The sequence below is a fragment of the Bos mutus genome, chromosome 4 (assembly GCF_027580195.1).
Source record: "Bos mutus isolate GX-2022 chromosome 4, NWIPB_WYAK_1.1, whole genome shotgun sequence".
Taxonomy (NCBI): domain Eukaryota; kingdom Metazoa; phylum Chordata; class Mammalia; order Artiodactyla; family Bovidae; genus Bos; species Bos mutus.
In genome coordinates, this window is record NC_091620.1 from 78,128,171 (window position 1) to 78,147,993 (window position 19,823).

Below are 19,823 nucleotides of genomic sequence, written 5' to 3' on the forward strand. Positions count from 1 at the left end.
AATCCCTCCCAGCATCAGAGTCTTTTCCAGTGAGTCAACTCTTGGAATGAGGTGGCCAAAGTACTGGAGTTTCAGCTTTAGCATCATTCCTTCCAAAGAAACCCCAGGGCTGATCTCCTTCAGGATGGACTGGTTGGATCTCCTTGCAGTCCAAGGGACTCTCAAGAGTCTTCAACACCACAGTTCAAAAGCATCAGTTTTTCACAGTCCAACTCTCACATCCATACATGACCACTGGAAAAACCATAGCCTTGACTAGACGGACTTTTGTGGGCATTATTTGCTCATATATTTACCCCTAGACAGCTTTTAGAAGACAGTGGCAACCCACTCTAGTATTCTTGCCTGGAAGATCCCATGGATGGAGCAGCCTGGTAGGCTGCAGTCCGTGGGGTCTCAAAGGGTCAAACACAACTGAGTGACTTCACTTCATTTTCACTTCCATACATTGGGGAAGGAAATGGCAACACACTCCTGTGTCCTTGCCTGGAGAGTCCCAGGGATGGAGGAGCCTGGTCGGCTGCTGTCTATGGGGTCGCACAGAGTTGGACACGACTGAAGTGACTTAGCAGCAGCAGCAGCAGACAGCTTTTAAGAATTAGTATAGAAGGCTGTTTCAGAATCAGAGAAACCTAACCTGAAAATGGCCTAAAGAAGATAGGTGTTTAGTTCTCTCATATAATGGGATTTAAGGTTAAGTAGTGCTGGGGTGCTCTGCCTCGCATGACGATTCATCACCCACATTCCTGCCTTCTTACTGCCCTACTGTCCTTGGACATTGTCTTAATTCACCCAGTTGGAACAAGACCACAGGGAAGCCTATTTTCTGGCTTATACGTAGGAACCTAAATGATAGAATCAAAGCCTGCATTTTCCTTTTAGATACATAGTGATTTGATGAGAAATGTGGGGATATGGCTACACCCAGCAGCAAGTAAGGATGAGCAAGATAGTTTCTGGCTGCCGTGCTCTCAGCCACTACTCTTATTGTAATAGAAGAAGAGAACCTGCTTTTTTCCCCTTTATGAACCTGTTATTAATGGTCAGTCACAGGCTTCCCATTCATTTATTTTGTCTTCCAACAGAATTCTGTTCTCCCTTTCCATGGTTCATATAAATATTCAGTTACATTCTCTTATGCTGCTTCGTGTTGTGTATTCTTCCCTTCTCTCTACTCGCTCCCTTTCTGTCATCCAGCCAGTGAATAAATGTTTTCCTGTTATTAGGGATGTCATGATGACAAAAACCAAGTGCTCTCTTCCCTCATAGCTCACAGTCTAAGGGGTGAGAAAGACATTAAATCTGTGGTTTTAGGAGGGATCAGTGGACTCTGGAGGCCCCTGAGACCATTTTCATAATACTAAGATATTATTTGCCTTTTCTATTGTGTCATTTGCTCTGATGGTACCAAAGTAATAATCGGTCAAACTGCTGAATCATGTCAGTAGCACTGGGTTGTACCAACGGTCATTGTATTCTTCACTACTATGCACTTGTGATTTTAAAATGTTGAAGTCATAAACATTATTTTTATTAAATCTTGACCATTGAGTAAATACCTCTTTACTATTCTGTGTGACCAGACTGCTGTTGCACGTGGTGTCTTGAGAAAGAGCAGTTGTGTGGTGAATTGTGAATTGAACTAGATACAGTTTTCCTGGAATACCATTCCATTTTCACTTGAAAGACAGAAAAATTATGGTTAATCTGACTTGGGATTTGGCAGTTAGTCAGTTTTCACTTCTAGGAAAACAGCAAACAGTATTTGTTGGCAATAATAAAATGTGAGCTTTCAAACAAAAATAAATAAATAAATAAATTGAAATTTTATAACCTTGTCCCTACCACTGGGAGCTTGATACCATTTCACCTAAAGCTTTTTCTGGTGAAATTATGTGTAATATTACAGTAAAGGCAATACAAACATAAAAGCTTTTTTAAAAAATATTGAAAATATGTCAACATTCAGTTCTCTGTAAGTTAGTGAACTAATTTCCACATCAGACATAGAAGATCCATTCCAAGTACAAGATAGACCAATGGACTTTAAGCTACCAAAGTATAAAAAGTCCAGAGAAATACATTATAATCAAACTTTAAGCTACCCTTTTCAAATTTTGCTATAGAATCGATGAAAACTATCCAGTTATCTGCAAATGTTATTAAAATGCTCTTTCATTTTCTAACTTCATTATTATGTGAAAATGGGTTTTCTTCACTTAACCAAAGTAATATATTGTATCACATTAAATGCAGACATAGATATAACAATCTAGAACTTGCAGAAAAGTAAAAGAATATTACTTGTTTCACTTATAGGAGGAGAAGGGAAATAGAAATATTTCATAAAAATAATAAGCTTTTTATAACTGATCAGCAACTTAATCACTATAATGACTCTGATCACAAGAAAAAAGAGGTGACCTTTCTACCTAACTGGTTCTCAGTCCCTAGCTTGTATTAGAATCACTTGGAGAGGTTGTTAAAACATAGATTCCTGGGCCCCACTCCCGGAGTTTGAATCACTAAGTTCTGGGTGGGACCTGAGAATGCATACTTCTTTCTTTTTTTTAACTTTTTATTTTACATTGCAGCATTGCTGATTAAAAATGTTGTGATAGTTTCAGGTGGACAGCAGAGGGACTCAGCTGTGCGTAACAGGAGTATCCATTCTCTCCTAAACTCCCCTCCCACCCAGGCTACCACAGGACGTTCCTGTCAGTGGGCATTTAGGTTGCTTCCATGTCTCGGCTATTGTAAGCAGAGAATGGATATCTCCTAAGTGTTGCTGATACTGCTGGTCTTTAGATTGTAGTTTTAGAACCACTGTTCTAGCTCTTTATTGGACAAAGCTGATTGAGCTGCCATTTGAGGAAAGGAAAAAAAAGATAAGTAGTACAGGTGTAAAGATAATGGTCAGAAGTGTCCTTAGTTGTCAGAAATTTGGGAATTAACTAAAAATTAAGCAAAGAGCATGTCCAGAATGATTCAGTACCTGAGACTTTACCCTACTAACACACTAATTAGCTTACCCCAGTTTTGTTTTTCTTTGTTTTTTGGCCAACCTTGATGCTTGTAGGATCTTAGTTCCCTGACCAAGGATGGAATACAGGCTCATGGCAGCCCTAACCACTGGACCACCAGAAAATTCCCACCTCAGCTTCATACTGGCAGAAGACATAAGAGTCTTGGTTCAGAGACAAAAATGACTATATTGCAGCAATTGCAGTTGCCATTATGGCAATTTACCAAGCCCTGATTCCCTAAGGCAACAGGAAGAGAGCCATGGCTACACAGTCTGAGTTATGTTGCAATAGAGGAGCCTTGAAATTAGGGATCCTCAGTATTTTTTTTCATAATGTGCAGTTCCTGGGAATTTATCCCAGAGAATATGTTATCTTTATTATACTGGACAGCAAAGAGACGTGCTTTTGGTTCCAGAGGACAGCCTTATCTCTGACTTCAAAGACTGTTCTCTACATAAACATCCTTGAAAAAATGTTTGAGGACAGAGGCTCATGTGCGTTCAGAAATGTGAGGGAGACCCATGGAGAGTTGCATGGCAACATAGGAAGAGTTGCAAGTTTGTGTGTTATATTACTCAATGGTCCTTACTAGTAAACAGCTAAGCAAAAACCTGAGAGCACTTAGACTTGAGTTTTAGAAAATGCGGTCTCTGACTCCCTAATAAAGGAAGCCTTCCCCTTCTGTGTGGTACCAAATCATTTTCACAAATGTGTGTAATTGTCATTGGGAACAAAGTTCTCATGCTTTACAGGTCTTCTATGAACTATAAAGTCAAACAGTTTTATGAAGTGTATATGAACATTTAAAAGGTAAATATGAATTTAGTCAGACAAATAGTGATACATTAGTCACAGTAAATTGCACTTACAGTGTGACTCTTGGATTAAGGCATACCTCTTCGACATGGGCTCTATGATGACTAATTTTCCCACATCTTTGCTCTCTCTAAACTTCTGTAACTTTTCTTTTTTAAAGGATCCAGTAATTATCATTTGACCTTTACTTGCTGCAAATGCATCATTAACCTCCTTTGTTTTCCCCTCATTAGCTAAAGATAATTAAAGTAATATTGTTTGGCACAGGGTTAGTCTAAAACTCTTTTCAGGTCCTTGTGACAGAACACAAACTCATAACTGACTCATAGCTTGGAAATTGAGTTGAAATTGTCTTCAGTTCTGACTAGAGTGGTGTCTTTTCTCCTTCTCCCAGGTCATCCTGGTTTGTGCTTCTGCCCCCTTTAACTCTCAGCAGTGCCCCACTTCCTATGGTCATTTGTAATGTGATTCCCTAAATGTGACTAAAGGCTCAGGGATGCTTCAGGCTTTTCTCATCCTAGCTCTCTCTTAGTGCTGCTTCCCTCTGTTCTGACCCCATTCTTTCCTAGTGTTTTCCATGATATGATCATCGGAAATGACTTCTATGGACCAGATTTCATATTCTCCTTTCCTGTGATTTCTTTCTTTAACTTTAACGTAAAAGGCCAGGGAAGATCTCTGGCACCTAGATCTCATTCCTTCCTTGGAGCAGGGGGAAAAAAAATCACCGCATCCAAACTGATTCTTTGTTAAGCTTTTAGTATATATTATGTATATCATAATATATATATTGTGGTCAGGTCAGGTCAGGAAGCAGCAGTTAGAACTGGACATGGAACAACAGACTGGTTCCAAATAGGAAAAGGAGTACATCAAAGCTGTATATTGTCACCCTGCTTATTTAACTTATATGCAGAGTACATGATGAGAAACGCTGGACTGGAAGAAGCACAAGCTGGAATCAAGATTGCTGGAAAAAATATCAATAACCTCAGATATGCCGATGACACCACCGTTATGGCAGCAAGTGAAGAGGAACTAAAAAGCCTCTTGATGAAAGTGAAAGAGGAGAGTGAAAAAGTTGGCTTAAAGCTCAACATTCAGAAAACGAAGATCATGGCATCCAGTCCCATCACTTCATGGGAAATAGATGGGGAAACAGTGGAAACAGTGTCCGACTTTATTTTTCTGGGCTCCAAAATCACTGCAGTTGGTGATTTCAGCCATGAAATTAAAAGACACTTACTCCTTGGAAGGAAAGTTATGACCAACCTAGAGAGCATATTGAAAAGCAGAGACATTACTTTGCCAACAAAGGTTTGTCTAGTTAAGGCTATGGTTTTTCCAGTGGTCATGTATGGATGTGAGAGTTGGACTGTGAAGAAGGCTGAGCACCAAAGAATTGATGCTTTTGAACTGTGGTGTTGGAGAAGACTCTTGAGAGTCCCTTGGACTGCAAGGAGCTCCAACCAGTCCATTCTGAAGGAGATCAGCCCTGGGATTTCTTTGGAAGGAATGATGCTAAAGCTGAAACTGCAATACTTTGGCCACCTCATGTGAAGAGTTGACTCATTGGAAAAGACTCTGATGCTGGGAGGGATTGGGGGCAGGAGGAGAAGGGGACGACAGAGGATGAGATGGATGGATGGCATCACTGACTCAATGGATGTGAGTCTGGGTGAACTCCGGGAGTTGGTGATGACAGGGGGCCTGGCGTGCTGCGATTCATGGGGTCGCAAAGAGTCAGACACGACTGAGTGACTGATCTGATCTGATCTGATCTGATGTATATCATATATGGATATATTTACATATATTTCTAAGATTTTTTTGATGGTTTGTAAAAGATCTATAAGAATAGGGAGTTTTACCCTCAGACACAGCTGTGATTAGCCTGCTGGAAACACGTGGTCCTTTCTTTGCATAAGGGGGTCTAGTGATTGACAGCCAAACCGGATAGAGTCATGCTTAGACACCTTCTCAAGCAAGGTACAGTGTTTGGCACTTGCTTGAGTATCTTAGGACCTATAAACACAAGCTCAAATACAGATCCTGAAATTCAGCCATATAGAGGCATTCAAATGACTCAGGATTTCTAAAAATACTCTTGTTACACAAAAACAAAACAAAATGCTGCATTAATTTTTGCAGAAAACTTGTAAACTCTCAGGAGCTTGCTTGCAGCACCAGGCCTTTATCCTTCCTCACCTTGGACTCTGCAGACTTGACTCTCCGAAACATTGATCCCTCAGTTCAGTTAGCTACTTTGTGGTGTCTCTGACTAGGCTGCCAGGAAAAAGTTTCCTGTGTTGCCCACAATTCTCCTTTCTCTTGTCCTCCCTTTCTAGGGTAGCCTTGCATGTGTAATCATTCTTGCTCAGTGTTACAGTGTGATCCCTATTTCAGTCATGAATGGCTTGGGTAGTGATTTTATGGGGTATTAATATTTAGAGAAGAGGATCATTTGGGGGGAATCTATAGATTCTGATGTTTACAGTCACTATTTTTATTTCCCAGAATGTCAGGTAATCTCATAAAATGTATGTATTCATATAAATGTAAGTCCAGCTTACAGCTAAATAAGAAAGGTTTCTAGATTATTACCTATGTTGGGGACTTATAATTAAAAACAAAGTCTTCTCTCAACCTAGAAATCATCTTCACAACAGTAGTGGAGAAAGAAAACTTTTCTTTTTTTAATTGAATGGATTGCTTCACAGGCATTCCATTAAGAGACTGCAGAGACAGAAAGGTATCTCACCCACTTACGTAGACAAGCTGATACAACCTATTACGTATATGTTTTCAAGATAAACAACTAGTTCCTAAATGACAGGCTTTACAACACCTTATATAATACACAGTTCATCATAACTTTACTGGGTAATTGAAATAATCATCATTTAGCTAATTAGCCTTGTCCAGAAGAGAAACAAGCTTATCTTGTGATGAGGTAATTTTGCAACTTGGAGCAAGATATTCAACCAAGTTAGACTTCTGCCCACCTGCAGAAACGGGCAGTTAGGGGTGCTATCTCCCTGATGTTTACCTTTCAAAGAGATGAATCTCAGGTCCTTGAGAAAGACATTCTCCCTCAAAAGCTGACCAAAAATGTCTATTTAGTTTTCCAAAGGGAATACAGTTGTTCCTGGGTATCTGCAGGTGATTGGTTCCAAGACCTGGCCACAGATTCAACCAACCTGACAGTCTGTGTGTAGTACTATGTGAATTTACTGGAAAAAAACAAAACAAAACAAAACATGTATAAGTGAACCCATTCAGTTCAAGCCCAGGTTGTTCAAGGGTCAACTGTACATACATTTCAAGGAGAGGGGAAAGTTTTACTTACATGTAAAACTATTCTATGTAAATGTCCTAAAAAGAAGGGAGAGAAATTTTTCTTTACTCCCATCAGGGATAATTAAAGCCTCTTTAATTTATATTTACCCTTTGCTGTTGTTCAGTTGCTAAGTCATGTCCACCTCTTTGCAACCCTGTGGACTGAAGTGTGGCAGGCTTCCCTGTCCTTCATGATCTCCCAGAGTTTGCACAAACTCATGTCCATTGAGTCAACGATGCCATCCACCCATCTCATCCGTTGTCACTCCCTTCTCCTTCAGTCTTTCCAGGCATCAGGATCTTTTCCAGTGAGTCAGTTCTTCGCATCAGGTGGCCAAAGTATTGGGGCTTTAGCTTCTGCATCAGTCCTTCCAGTGAATATACTGGGTTGATTTCCTTTAGGTTTGACTGGTTTGACTTCCGCATCAGTCCTTCCAGTGAATATACTGGGTTGATTTCCTTTAGGTTTGAATGGTTTGATCTCCTTGCAGTCCAAGGGACTCTGAAGAGTCTTCTCCAACACGACAGTTTGAAAGCATCAGTTCTTCAGCGCTCAGTCTTCTTTATGGTCCACCTCTGACATCCGTACATGACTACTGGAAAAACCGTAGCTTTAACTGTGTGGACCTTTGTTGGCAAAGTAATGTCTGCTTTTTAATATATTGTCTAGATTTGCATATTTGCCCTTGCATCCTCTTTATTTGCTTCTATCTTAAAAATAAGGACCTTGATCTTATTCATCTTACAGTAGCTTTATGATTAAACAGAAGTGACTTTAAATGCATTTGTAAATTTGGTTTTATTACAGGTTAAATTATTATTTCATCTTATTCAGTATAAAATGGTTTAATTGGGATTTTTTTTGAGTGGAGTAGTATTGTCATCATAGTCAACAAAAGAGTCCAAAATGCAGTACTTGGATGTAGTCTCAAAAACAACAGAATGATCTCTGTTCATTTCCAAGGCAAACCAGTATCACAGTAATCCAAGTCTATGCCTTGACCAGTAATACTGAAGAAGCTGAAGTTGAACGGTTTTATGAAAACCTACAAGACCTTCTACAACTAATACCCCCAAAAGATGTCCTTTTCATTATAGGGGAGTGGAATGCAAAAGTAGGAAGTCAAGAAATACCTGGAGTAACAGGCAGATTTGGCCTTGGAATACGGAATGAAGCAGGGCAGAGGCTAATACAGTTTTACCAGGAGACACACAGGTCATAGCAAACACCGTCTTCCAACAACACAAGACAAGACTACACATGGGCGTCACCAGATGGTCAATACTGAAATCAGATTGATTACATTCCTGGCAGCCAAAGATGGAGAAGCTCTATACAGTCAGCAAATCAAGACTGGGAGCTGACTATGGCACAGGCCATGAACTCCTTATTGCCAAATTCAGACTGAAATTGAAGAAAGTAGGGAAAACCACTAGACCATTCAGGTATGACCTAAATCAAATGCCTTACAATTATACAGTGGAAGTGACAAATAGATTCAGGGGATTAGATCTGATAGACAGAGTGCCTGAAGAACTATGGACGGAGGTTTGTGACATTGTACAGGAGGCAGGAATTAAGACCATCCCCAAGAAAAAGAAAAGCAGAAAGGCAAAATGGTTGTCTGAGGAGGCCTTAACAATAGCTGTAAATAGAAGAGAAGCAAAAGGCAAAGGAGAAAAGGAAAGATAAGAATAGTAAGGGGAGATAAGAAAGCCTTCCTCAGTGATCAGTGCAAAGAAATAGAGCAAAACAATAGAAAGGGAAAGACTAGAGATCCCTTCAAGAAAATCATAGATACCAAGGGACCATTTCATGCAAAGATGGGCTCGATAAAGGACAGAAATGGTATGGACCTAACAGAAGCAGAAGATATTAAGAGGTGGCAAAAATACACAAAAGAACTATACCAAAAAAATCTTCATTACCCAGATAATCACGATGGTATGATCACTGACCTACAGCTAGACATTCTGGAATGCAAAGTCAAGTGGGCCTTAGGAAGCATCATCACCACGAACAAAGCTAGTGGAGGTGATGGAATTCCAGTTGAGCTATTTCAAATCATAAAAGATGATGCTGTGAGAATGTTGCACTCAATATGCCAGCAAATTTGGAAAACTCAGCAGTGGCCACAGGACTGGAAAAGGTCAGTTTTCATTCCAATCCCAAAGAAAGGCAATGCTGAGGAATGCTCAAACTACCCGCCCAATTGCACTCATCTCACACGCTAGTAAAGTAATGCTCAAAATTCTCCAAGCCAGGCTTCAACAGTACATGAACTGTGAACTTCCAGATGTTCAAGCTGAATTTAGAAAAGGTAGAGGAACCAGAGATCAAATTGCCAACATCCGTTGGATCATCAAAAAGGCAAGAAAGTTCTAGGAAAACATCTACTCCTGCTTTCTTGCCTATGCCAAAGCCTTTGACTGTGTGGACCCCAAATTGTGGAAAATTCTGAAAGAGATGGGAATACCAGACCACCCGACCTGCCTCTTGAGAAATATGTACGCAGGTCATGAAGCAGCAGTTAGAACTGGACATGGAACAACAGACTGGTTCCAAATAGGAAAAGGAATACGTCAAGGCTGTATATTGTCACCCTGCTTATTTAACTTATATGCAGAGTACATCATGAGAAATGCTGGGCTGGATGAAGCACAAACTGGAATCAAGATTGCTGGGAGAAATATCAATAACCTAAGATATGCAAATGACACCACCCTTGTGGCAGAAAATGAAGAGGAACTAAAGAGCCTCTTGATGAAAGTGAAAAAGGAGAGTGAAAAAGCTGGCTTAAAACTCAACATTCAGAAAACTAAGGTCATGGCATCTGGTCCCATCACTTCATGGCAAATAAATGGGGAAACAATGGAAACAGTGACAGACTTTATTTTTTGGGCTCCATATCACTGCAGATGGTGACTGCTGCCATGAAATTAAAAGATGCTTGCTCCTTGGAAGAAAAGTTATGACCAACCTAGACAGCATATTAAAAAGCAGAGACATTACTTTGTCAACATAGGTCCGTCTAGTCAAAGCTATGGTTTTTCCAATAGTCATGTATGGATGTGAGAGTTGGACTATAAAGAAAGCTGAGTGCCGAAGAATTGATGATTTTGAACTATGGTGTTGAAGAACACTCTTGAGAGTCCCTTGGACTGCAAAGAGAACCAACCAGTCCATCCTAAAGGAAATCAGTCCTGAATATTCATTGGAAGGACTGATTCTGAAGCTGAAACTCCAGTCCTTTGGCCACGTGATGCAAGAACTGACTCATTTGAAAAGACCCTGGTGCTGGGAAGGATTGAAGCCGGGAGGAGAAGGTGACGACAGAGGATGAGATGGTTGGATGGCATCACCGACTCAATGGACATGAGTTTGAGTAAATTTCAGGAGTTGGCGATGGACAGGGACGCCTGGCATGCTGCAGTCCATGGGGTCACAAAGAGTTGGACATGACTGAGCTACTGAACTGAATTGAGTTTGTCAGGAGCTCAGCATAAGATGACCTTGGTAAATCACTATTTTCATGCTGAACAGCCTGTGATGTTGGGTACCTGAAACTGGTAACTTGTATAAATGTGCACCTAAGCAGAGAATCGGACAAAGAACTGTTGGTTAGTTGCTAAGTGTGTCCGCTTCTTTTGCGATCCCAGGGACTGTAGCCTGTCAGGATCCTCTGTCCATGGGATTTCCTGGGTAAAAATATGGAGTGGCTTGCCATTTCCTTCTCCAGGGGATCTTCCCAACCCAGGGACAGAACCCGCATCTTTTCATGGACAGGCAGTTCTTTACCACTCAGGCACCAGGGATGTCCTGGACAAAGAATATTGCAAAAAAGACAAGTTTGTGTTCTGAAGTTGGAGGTCTTTTTTCTTTTACACTTCACTACAGTTAAGATTCCGAGTTTCCCTAGACAGCCCCTCAACAAACATCGGGAGTAGGCACTATTTGCTTATCATTTTTATAGCTGTAACTTACATAATTCTATTCATGGACTTAGAATCTTTTATATGATTTTAGCCTTTCCCCTCCTCCTGCCTCTCCTTGTCAGCACTTGATGCGCTGTTAATGAGCAGGCGTGCACTTGTGGCCGAGCCCGCAGGTGAGTCCCTGTCCGCGTCACTGTGGTGGCGTGCCCTTTTTCTCCCATCATCTGTGTGGTGTGTTATCACATGCCGAGCTCCACTTCACGCAACTGCTGGGCGCAGTGTTTGCTCGCAGACTTGCAGTTTTCCATCTGCCACTTCCTCTTGAAAGAGGGGCCTGGGGGATCCCCTTCAGTGGCCTTATGGTTCCTGTGGCCACATTGCACACACTCTTGCCCACTGTCCTGAAGTCTCTCATTTCACACCGACCAGCTTGTCGAGAGTTACTTCAGAGGCCACCTAGTCACCTTGGCTGGGTCAGTTTGTGACTGCAGGGGTCTGTGACTAGGAGCTCTCCTGACGATTGGTGCTACATATTCCTTGTTTCTTCTCTCACTCTTAATCTCACCTATGGATTGAATTGAAAAGTGATAGCTGCCGAGCTGAGTCTTGCTAGGAAAATTTACCTTTTCTCCTTTATCCTGCCTCCATGAGCTCTGAGGTTTGTTTTTGTTTTGTTTGTTTTTTTAATATATAAACAATTGCTTCTTGTCCATCTCTCAAACAAGCCTGTGCTGAGATTTATAGAGAGCTAGTCTCCTATATGCTGTATGGAAAGAATAGCAGTGTTTAGAATTTTGGAACCGTAACAAGGCAGCATTTCTAAGTTTCCTATTAAGAGTCTGTGTGGAACTAAGAATTGAAAACTAATTACACAAATCTTTAAATTTTGAAAGATCCCCCGCCCCCAAGTGTTTCTGCCTCTGGGATATCTATTCCACAGAGGGTACCTTGTATCTAGCAAAACAATCAGTTAAACATTCAACCAATAACACTGCCACCACTCACTCTTAAATGTTAAACATGTTTCAGGATTTTTTTGAACTGCAAACCATTGACTAAATTCTCTATTGCTCATACAACAATTGATGACGTGGGAAGTGAATTTGAGTGTAAAAATAATATCTAACATTAGGAAAACTTGCTTTTTTCTCATTAAGATTTTAAAATTTTCATCCCTACACACATAGTTTAGCTAGTAACTTTTCTGTTCTTTACTGTTTCATCTTATTCTGACTGTTTCTGATTTTTTCACCTTGTGTGGTTCTCAGACCTCATGGACTTGTGTCATATAAGCCTTTCTCTGAGCCTCTGAGTTGTTTCACTAACAGAATGGGGGTGTCACCACAGCATGCCTGCTGCTGAGTCAACGTGCAGGGCCCTGGAAGCTCAGAGGTCCCTTGGAGATAGCTCTGCTGAAAACTGTTGATGGTGTGTGACTTGGGCAGACCTCGCCTGAGTTGGAGAAATGTGTGAGCCATGATGCCTACAATTGTGCTTTTCATAGGGCCAAGTATGCTGTTGCTGATTAATAAATAATGGGTTGTTTATCTTGGAGTTGTTTGTATTGGCAGATGCCCTCTAAGATTCAAAGGCTGTCTGTAAACGAATAGTGCCCTCATTGTTTATTCAGCGCCTGCTTTTCTATTTAATATGCAGCTATCTTGGAGAAATTTCTTGAATATCAAATCACAAGTAAAATGTAAGCAGTTTTTTTCCCCCAGATTTCCAAATAGGCCATTTAACTGTGACTTATTCTCAGATGCTCTGATGATCTGGTTGTGTGCATGTGGCTGAGGGGGAAGGGCAAGGGAATGAGGCCCAGAAGTTTGCCATCTACCAGATCCATCACAGATAGCTTAAATCAATTCACGTGCATTTCTGGTTGATGGTGTGTCTAGCACAGGTTAGCTGCTGAGCTTTCAAGTGGAAAATGTGCAAAGGGACAGGCAGCAGGGATCACAGTGGGAGTGGGTTGGGAAAGGCTGATGAAGGAGGTGGGTTTGATGGTTGATACAGCATCACTGGTGTGGCACGAGGAACAGAGCAAATTACATTCGGCAGGAGAAACAGTATGTTTGAAGACTTGTGGCGTCATCAGCAGTAGGCGTTCTGGGAACTGTAAGTTCAGTGATACTGGAGCATAAAGCACTGTAGGAATGGCCCTGGGAAAATGGGAGTATGAGGCCCAGATAATGAAAATCCTGAGCCCCGTCTCTCTAACAGGAGTGACAGCTCCATGACGTGTAGCTCTGGCTGAAGACAGCATGAAGCTCTCACACCTTCCTTGTTCTGTGTGCTATGCTCACATGTTCTCAGTATGTAGAGGGCTCTAGTTTTGTAAAGGGCCATTTTGTGATTAATATTTTCATGTTGTGATGGCATAATTCTAGAGACTCAAATGGTGAGATCGTGCATGAGTATAGAGGGTCAGGGAGAGTTGTTTTTTTTTTTTTAAAGGGATAGTTTTGAGACTGGGTTTATGACTCGGGTGATAGGGAATATAGAAAAACATGGGCGGAGATACTTCCTTCTGCATACCTTTGCATCCTCACTGCTGGCAAAGTGTGTTGGCCCTATGTTGCTTGTTTAATAATGGTGGTCGACTATATATAATGCATGAGACATTGTTATTTTAACGTAATATTTAAAAATAATTTTCATGGTTTCTTGGTACTGCTGGCTATCTGTTTCACAAGAGGCAAAGGTTAAAATTATGATAATTGGCCAAACAGTTAAATGTCTTCCAATGAGGGGCAAAATCTTGAGTAAAATTAATTTATACTGCTTCAGTATAAGTCATAGAAGAAGAAGTTTTTTTAAGTGCTTTAGGGAATACATAAAAACAATGATGAAAGCATTTTTTTTCAGTTGAGTTTTAAGTATTATGATGTAATAAATATTTGGACTTATTTTTAAGAAATTTTTGGTATTTTGGAAACCAGTAAAGATCATTTTGATATAAAATAAAATTTAGTCACAGATGTTAAAAAAATGGTTACCAGGGTAAAAGGGGTAGACTGGGATTGATATATATATATATATATATATATATATACACACACACACACACACACACACACACACACACTACTATATATATAATTGATAACTGATAAGAGCCTACTATATAGCACAGGAAACTATACTCAATACTGTGCAATGATCCTATATGGGAAAGTACATTTTTCATATATGTGTGTGTATAACTGATTTACTTTGCTGTATAGTAATACAGCTGTATAGAAAGTAATACAGCAAGGTAAATTGAACTATCAGATCAGTTCATTTCAGTCGTTCAGTCGTGTCCAACTCTTTGCGACCCCGTGAATCGTAGCACGCCAGGCCTCCCTGTCCATCACCAACTCCCGGAGTTCACCCAGACTCATGTGCATCGAGTCGGTGATTCCTTCCAGCCATCTCATCCTCTGTCGTCCCCTTCTCCTCCTGCCCTCAATCCCTCCCAGCATCAGGGTCTTTTCCAATGAGTCAACTCTTCGCATGAGGTGGCCAAGCATCAGGGTCTTTTCCAGTGAGTCAGCTCTTCACATGAGGTGGCCAGAGTACTGGAGTTTCAGGTTTAGCATCATTCCTTTCAAAGAACACCCAGGACTGATCTCCTTTAGGATGGATTGGTTGGATCTCCTTGCAGTCCAAGGGACTCGAAAGAGTCTTCTCCAGCACCACAGTTCAAAAGCATCAGTTCTTCGGCACTTAGCTTTCTTCACAGTGAAACTCTCACATCCATACATGACCACCGGAAAAACCATAGCCTTGAGAAGATGGACTTTTGTTGGCAAAGCAATATCTCTGCTTTTTAATATGCTATCTAGGTTGGTCATCAGAGAAGGCAATGGCACCCCAATTTCTTGCCTGGAAAATCCCATGGACAGAGGAGCCTGGAAAGCTGCAGTCCATGGGGTCGCTAAGGGTCGGGTACGACCGAGTGACTTCACTTTCACTTTTCACTTTCCTGCATTGGAGAAGGAAATGGCAACCCACTCCAGTGTTCTTGCCTGGAGAATCCCAGGGATGGGGGAGCCTGGGGGGCTGCCGTCTATGGGGTTGCACAGAGTCGAACACGACTCAAGTGACTTAGCAGCAGCAGCAGGTTGGTCATAACTTTCCTTCCAAGGAGTAAGCATCTTTTAATTTCATGGCTGCAGTCACCATCTGCAGTGATTTTGGAGCTCAAAAAAACAAAGTCTGACACTTTCCACTGTTTCCCCATCTATTTCCCATGAAGTGATGGGACCAGATGCCATGATCTTCGTTTTCTGAATGTTGAGCTTTAAGCCAACTTTTTCACTCTCCTCTTTCACTTTTATCAAGAGGCTTTTTTGTTCCTCTTCACTTTCTGCCATAAGGGTGGTGTCATCTGCATATTTGAGGTTATTGATATTTCTCCCGGCAATCTTGATTCCAGCTTGTGCTTCCTCTAGCCCAGCGTTTCTCATGATGTACTCTGCATATAAGTTAAATAAACAGGGTGACAATATACAGCCTTGACGGACTCCTTTTCCTATTTGAAACCAGTCTGTTGTTCCATGTTCAGTTCTAACTGTTGCTTCCTGACCTGCATACAGGTTTCTCAAGAGGCAGGTCAGGTGGTCTGGTATTCCCATCTCTTTCAGAATTTTCCACAGTTTATTGTGATCCACACAGTCAAAGGCTTTGGCATAGTCAATAAAGCAGAAATAGATGTTTTTCTGGAACTTCTTGCCTTTTTGATGATCCAGCGGATGTTGGCAATTTGATCTCTGGTTCCTCTGCCTTTTGTAAAACCAGCTTGAACATCTGGAAGTTCATGGTTCACGTATTGCTGAAGCCTGGCTTGGAGATTTTGAGCATTACTTTACTAGCGTGTGAGATGAGTGCAATTGTGCAGTAGTTTGCACTATGCTGCTGCTGCTGCTAAGTTGCTTCAGTCGTGTCCAACTCTGTGCGACCCCATACACGGCAGCCCACCAGGCTCCCCTGTCCTTGGGATTCTCCAGGCAAGAACACTGGAGTGGGTTGCCATTTCCTTCTCCAATGCAGGAAAGTGAAAAGTGAAAGTGAAGTCGCTCAGTTGTGTCCGACTCCTAGTGACCCCATGGACTGCAGCCCACCAGGCCCTTCCATCCATGGGATTTTCCAGGCAAGAGTACTGGAGTGGGTTGCCATTGCCTTCTCCCAGTTTGCACTATACTCCAATTTAAAAAAAATGTTAAAAAAAAATTCAACTGTGAGAGAGAATGTGTGTGTTTGGGAGTTGGATATACATGTGATAAAATTAGAAATCCCTTAATTATTTTATTTCACATTTTTTAGGTGCTGGTGAATCTGGGAAAAGTACAATTGTGAAGCAAATGAAGTAAGTAGATTTAAAACATAATTTTTTTTTGATGTTGTTTAAGTGTACCATTCCCTCAAAGGAAGTAAGTATTCTTTTTTTCCTTTGTCTCCTTAGAATTATCCATGAAGCTGGTTATTCAGAAGAGGAATGTAAGCAGTACAAAGCAGTGGTCTACAGTAACACCATCCAGTCAATTATCGCTATCATTAGGGCCATGGGGAGATTGAAGATTGACTTTGGTGACTCAGCCCGGGCGGTAAGTTACTAAAGTCCTTGGAGCAGACCAGAAGAGTTTAAAAAAAAAAAAATTAAAAAAAAAAAAACCTTACATGATAACACCATACTGTATTTATCAACTGTCTCAGCACCAGAAGAATAGTAGTGAGTGAAGTGGGTCAGAAGCTTTAGAAGTGAGTAGAGTAAGAATACACAGATTTGCATAATCTTCCCATTAGAGCCAGAATGCTTTCCTTATCCATCAGATGGTTTGGACCGCTCAGTAACCATTACCGTGTTTTCTATATAACATAGTATACTGACTACCTCTGAATCTCCATCATGGTTTTGAGTAGTTACTACCGAGTTCAGTAAACTGCCTACACTGGCATTCTTCAGAATTTGTTTATATGATTTGGAATGCTGAAATGATCTAAATATTTGTGTTCATGCCCAGACTACAAAGCAGTCTGGTCTCAGATGATGAAAACAAGTATAAAGTTTGCTTATCTTTGGAATCAGAAAATACTTGCTATTAGAAAACATCTTTCAGAATTTCAGAGCTAGAAGGACAAGGACCTTAGGAGACAGGCTAGTTCCACCCCTTCGTTTTAGCAGTAAAGGAACTGGAACCCAGGACGTCACGTGATAGGGAAGATTGCCACACGGTGGTGACAAGGCAGTGGGCCTGTGCTTCCTTATGTGACCCGGTATGGAACTTGTTTGCAGTTTGATTGGAAACAGCCCCAGCCTGGCCCATATATTATGTTTTCCTCTTTTCTCCCCGGTCCTGGGTTGCTTGCTTAATCTCTTTCAAGTTTTTTTTTATTTGTGTATGGTTTATTCTTCACTGATTCTTTTTTTAAAATAACGTGGTAAAACTTGATGTTTCCAGAAACCTTTAAGTGAGTCTCTAGATTAGTTTTTAATATTTTGGTACAAAGTAGATGTATATTATTACTACTCTTATTACTACTACCCCCTTTTATATAGTTCCTTTTTATTTTTATGTGTTCAATATGTGTGTTATCTCCCTAATAATACTATAAAGACTTTTCTGTTTAGAGACCATAACTTTTAGTCTTCTTAGGTCTGCCAGGTTTTTAATTTTATATACAGGCTCAATTTGTACTTAATAGGAAAAAAAATGAATGAAAGCTGCATTAGAAAACATATATTGAGGAAATCTGTAAAAATTTGTTTATTTTGTATAATAAGTCACTAAAATTTCTTTATAAGCTGTGAGGCATATTAATTTACTAAACTTTTCTTTTTAAATAAAGAATATTTTCAAAGACTTCAAGATCATTTTTAATAATAATTCATAGCATTCTTCTAACTTATCTTTTCTGAAACAGCATCTGATCATATCCAGACAATTTTTGCCTTATCTCCTATCCATTCAGGCTGTAACTTATTCATTTATCGTTATTCATTCAGGAAATGTTTTTGAGCTCTTAGTCATACACAAGAGAGCTACCCTAAGATAAGGGATTGAATAAATTGTACTTTACATTAATTCCAATTCACGTGTACAGTATTATGCATTCAGATCTTACATGCGATTATTAAAGAGAAAGGTTTTGTAGCCTCCATTGTGTGAGGTAATGAAGGGTCAATGCAAGCTGCTTTTTTATGAGGTCTTTTTATTTTCATATTTTTCTCAAGAAATATTTTCATTTTCTGTCCTTTGGGGGCAGATTTGGGCTTAATTTCAGGACTGACTGGGCTTCCCTGGTGACTCAGCTGATAAAAAAAATCGGCCTGTAGTGCGGGAGACCTGGGTTCGATCCCTGGGTTGGGAAGATCCGGGAAGGGCTACCCACTCCAGTATTCTGGCCTGGACGATTCAATGGACTATATATATAGTCCATGGGATGGCAAAGGTCCGTCTAGTCAAGGCTGTGGTTTTTCCTGTGGTCATGTATGGATGTGAGCGTTGGACTGTGAAGAAGGCTGAGCACCAAAGAATTGATGCTTTTGAACTGTGGTATTGGAGAAGACTCTTGAGAGTCCCTTGGACTGCAAGGACATCCAACCAGTCCATTCTGAAGGAGATCAGCCCTGGGATTTCTTTGGAGGGAATGATGCTAAAGCTGAAACTCCAGTCCTTTGGCCACCTCATGTGAAGAGTTGACTCATTGGAAAAGACTCTGATCCTGGGAGGGATTGGGGGCGGGAGGAGAAGGGGACGACAGAGGATGAGATGGCTGGATGGCATCACTGACTCGACGGACGTGAGTCTGAGTGAACTCCGGGAGTTGGTAATGGACAGGGAGGCCTGGCGTGCTGCGATTCATTGGGTCTTGAAGAGTCAGACACGACTGAGCAACTGAACTGAACTGAGCAACTTTCAGAGACTTTGTTTCAGGACTGACTGGGAATAACTGCTCCCTCACACAAGGTTTTTTTTTTGTTTTTTTTTTTTAACTGTTTTTCTGGTGCTTTGGTGGAGAAGGCAATTGCACCCCACTCCAGTACTCTTGCCTGGCAAATCCCATGGATGGAGGAGCCTGGTGGGCTGTAGTTCATGGGGTCGCTAGGAGTCGGACACGACTGAGCGACTTCCCTTTCACTTTTCACTTTCATGCATTGGAGAAGGAAATGGCAACCCACTCCAGTGTTCTTGCCTGAAGAATCTCAGAGACAGGGGAGCCTGGTGAGCTGACGTCTATGGGGTCGCACAGAGTCAGACATGACTGAGGTGACTTAGCAACTTAGCAGCTGATGCTTTGGAATCTACATGGAGGCCTGCAGTGGTCAGTTTTGTTTCATCGTTGCTAGTTTGACCCACTCTTTCTAGACTCTCTAGCTGTATCCTAGTAACTTATTTTCTTCCTTCCTTCTGACTGTTACCTCTGCTAATGTTAGCCATTGTTACTCTTTCACACAAATGTCTTCAGGCTGTCTCATTGGTTTTGATTGGTCTACTCCGTGTCTTTGCAGCCTTGCCTCTATGCAAATTTTAAAATACTATGAGGCTCTGGAAGTTGTAATCAGGAATACACAGATGAATTAAAGACGGCTTGGACTTTGAGCTTGATAATTGGAGCATGTGTTAAGAGTTTTCTAGACCTAAAGAAGGGAAAAAAGCATTCTAGAAAGAAGAAACTGTATAGTGAAAGGCTGAATATATTTCTTTTTCTAAGGTATCA

General features: G+C 40.9%; 1 protein-coding gene across 1 annotated transcript in view; it reads left to right on the forward strand.

The window, feature by feature from the left end:
- The window catches only part of GNAI1 (G protein subunit alpha i1), a 105,234-nt gene that overhangs the window by 54,168 nt on the left and 31,243 nt on the right, over window positions 1–19,823 (forward strand). The window contains exons 2-3 of the mRNA XM_005900849.3: window positions 16,428–16,470; window positions 16,567–16,708. Coding sequence (XP_005900911.1) covers window positions 16,428–16,470; window positions 16,567–16,708 — 185 coding nt within the window. The remainder of the gene's footprint in view (window positions 1–16,427; window positions 16,471–16,566; window positions 16,709–19,823) is intronic.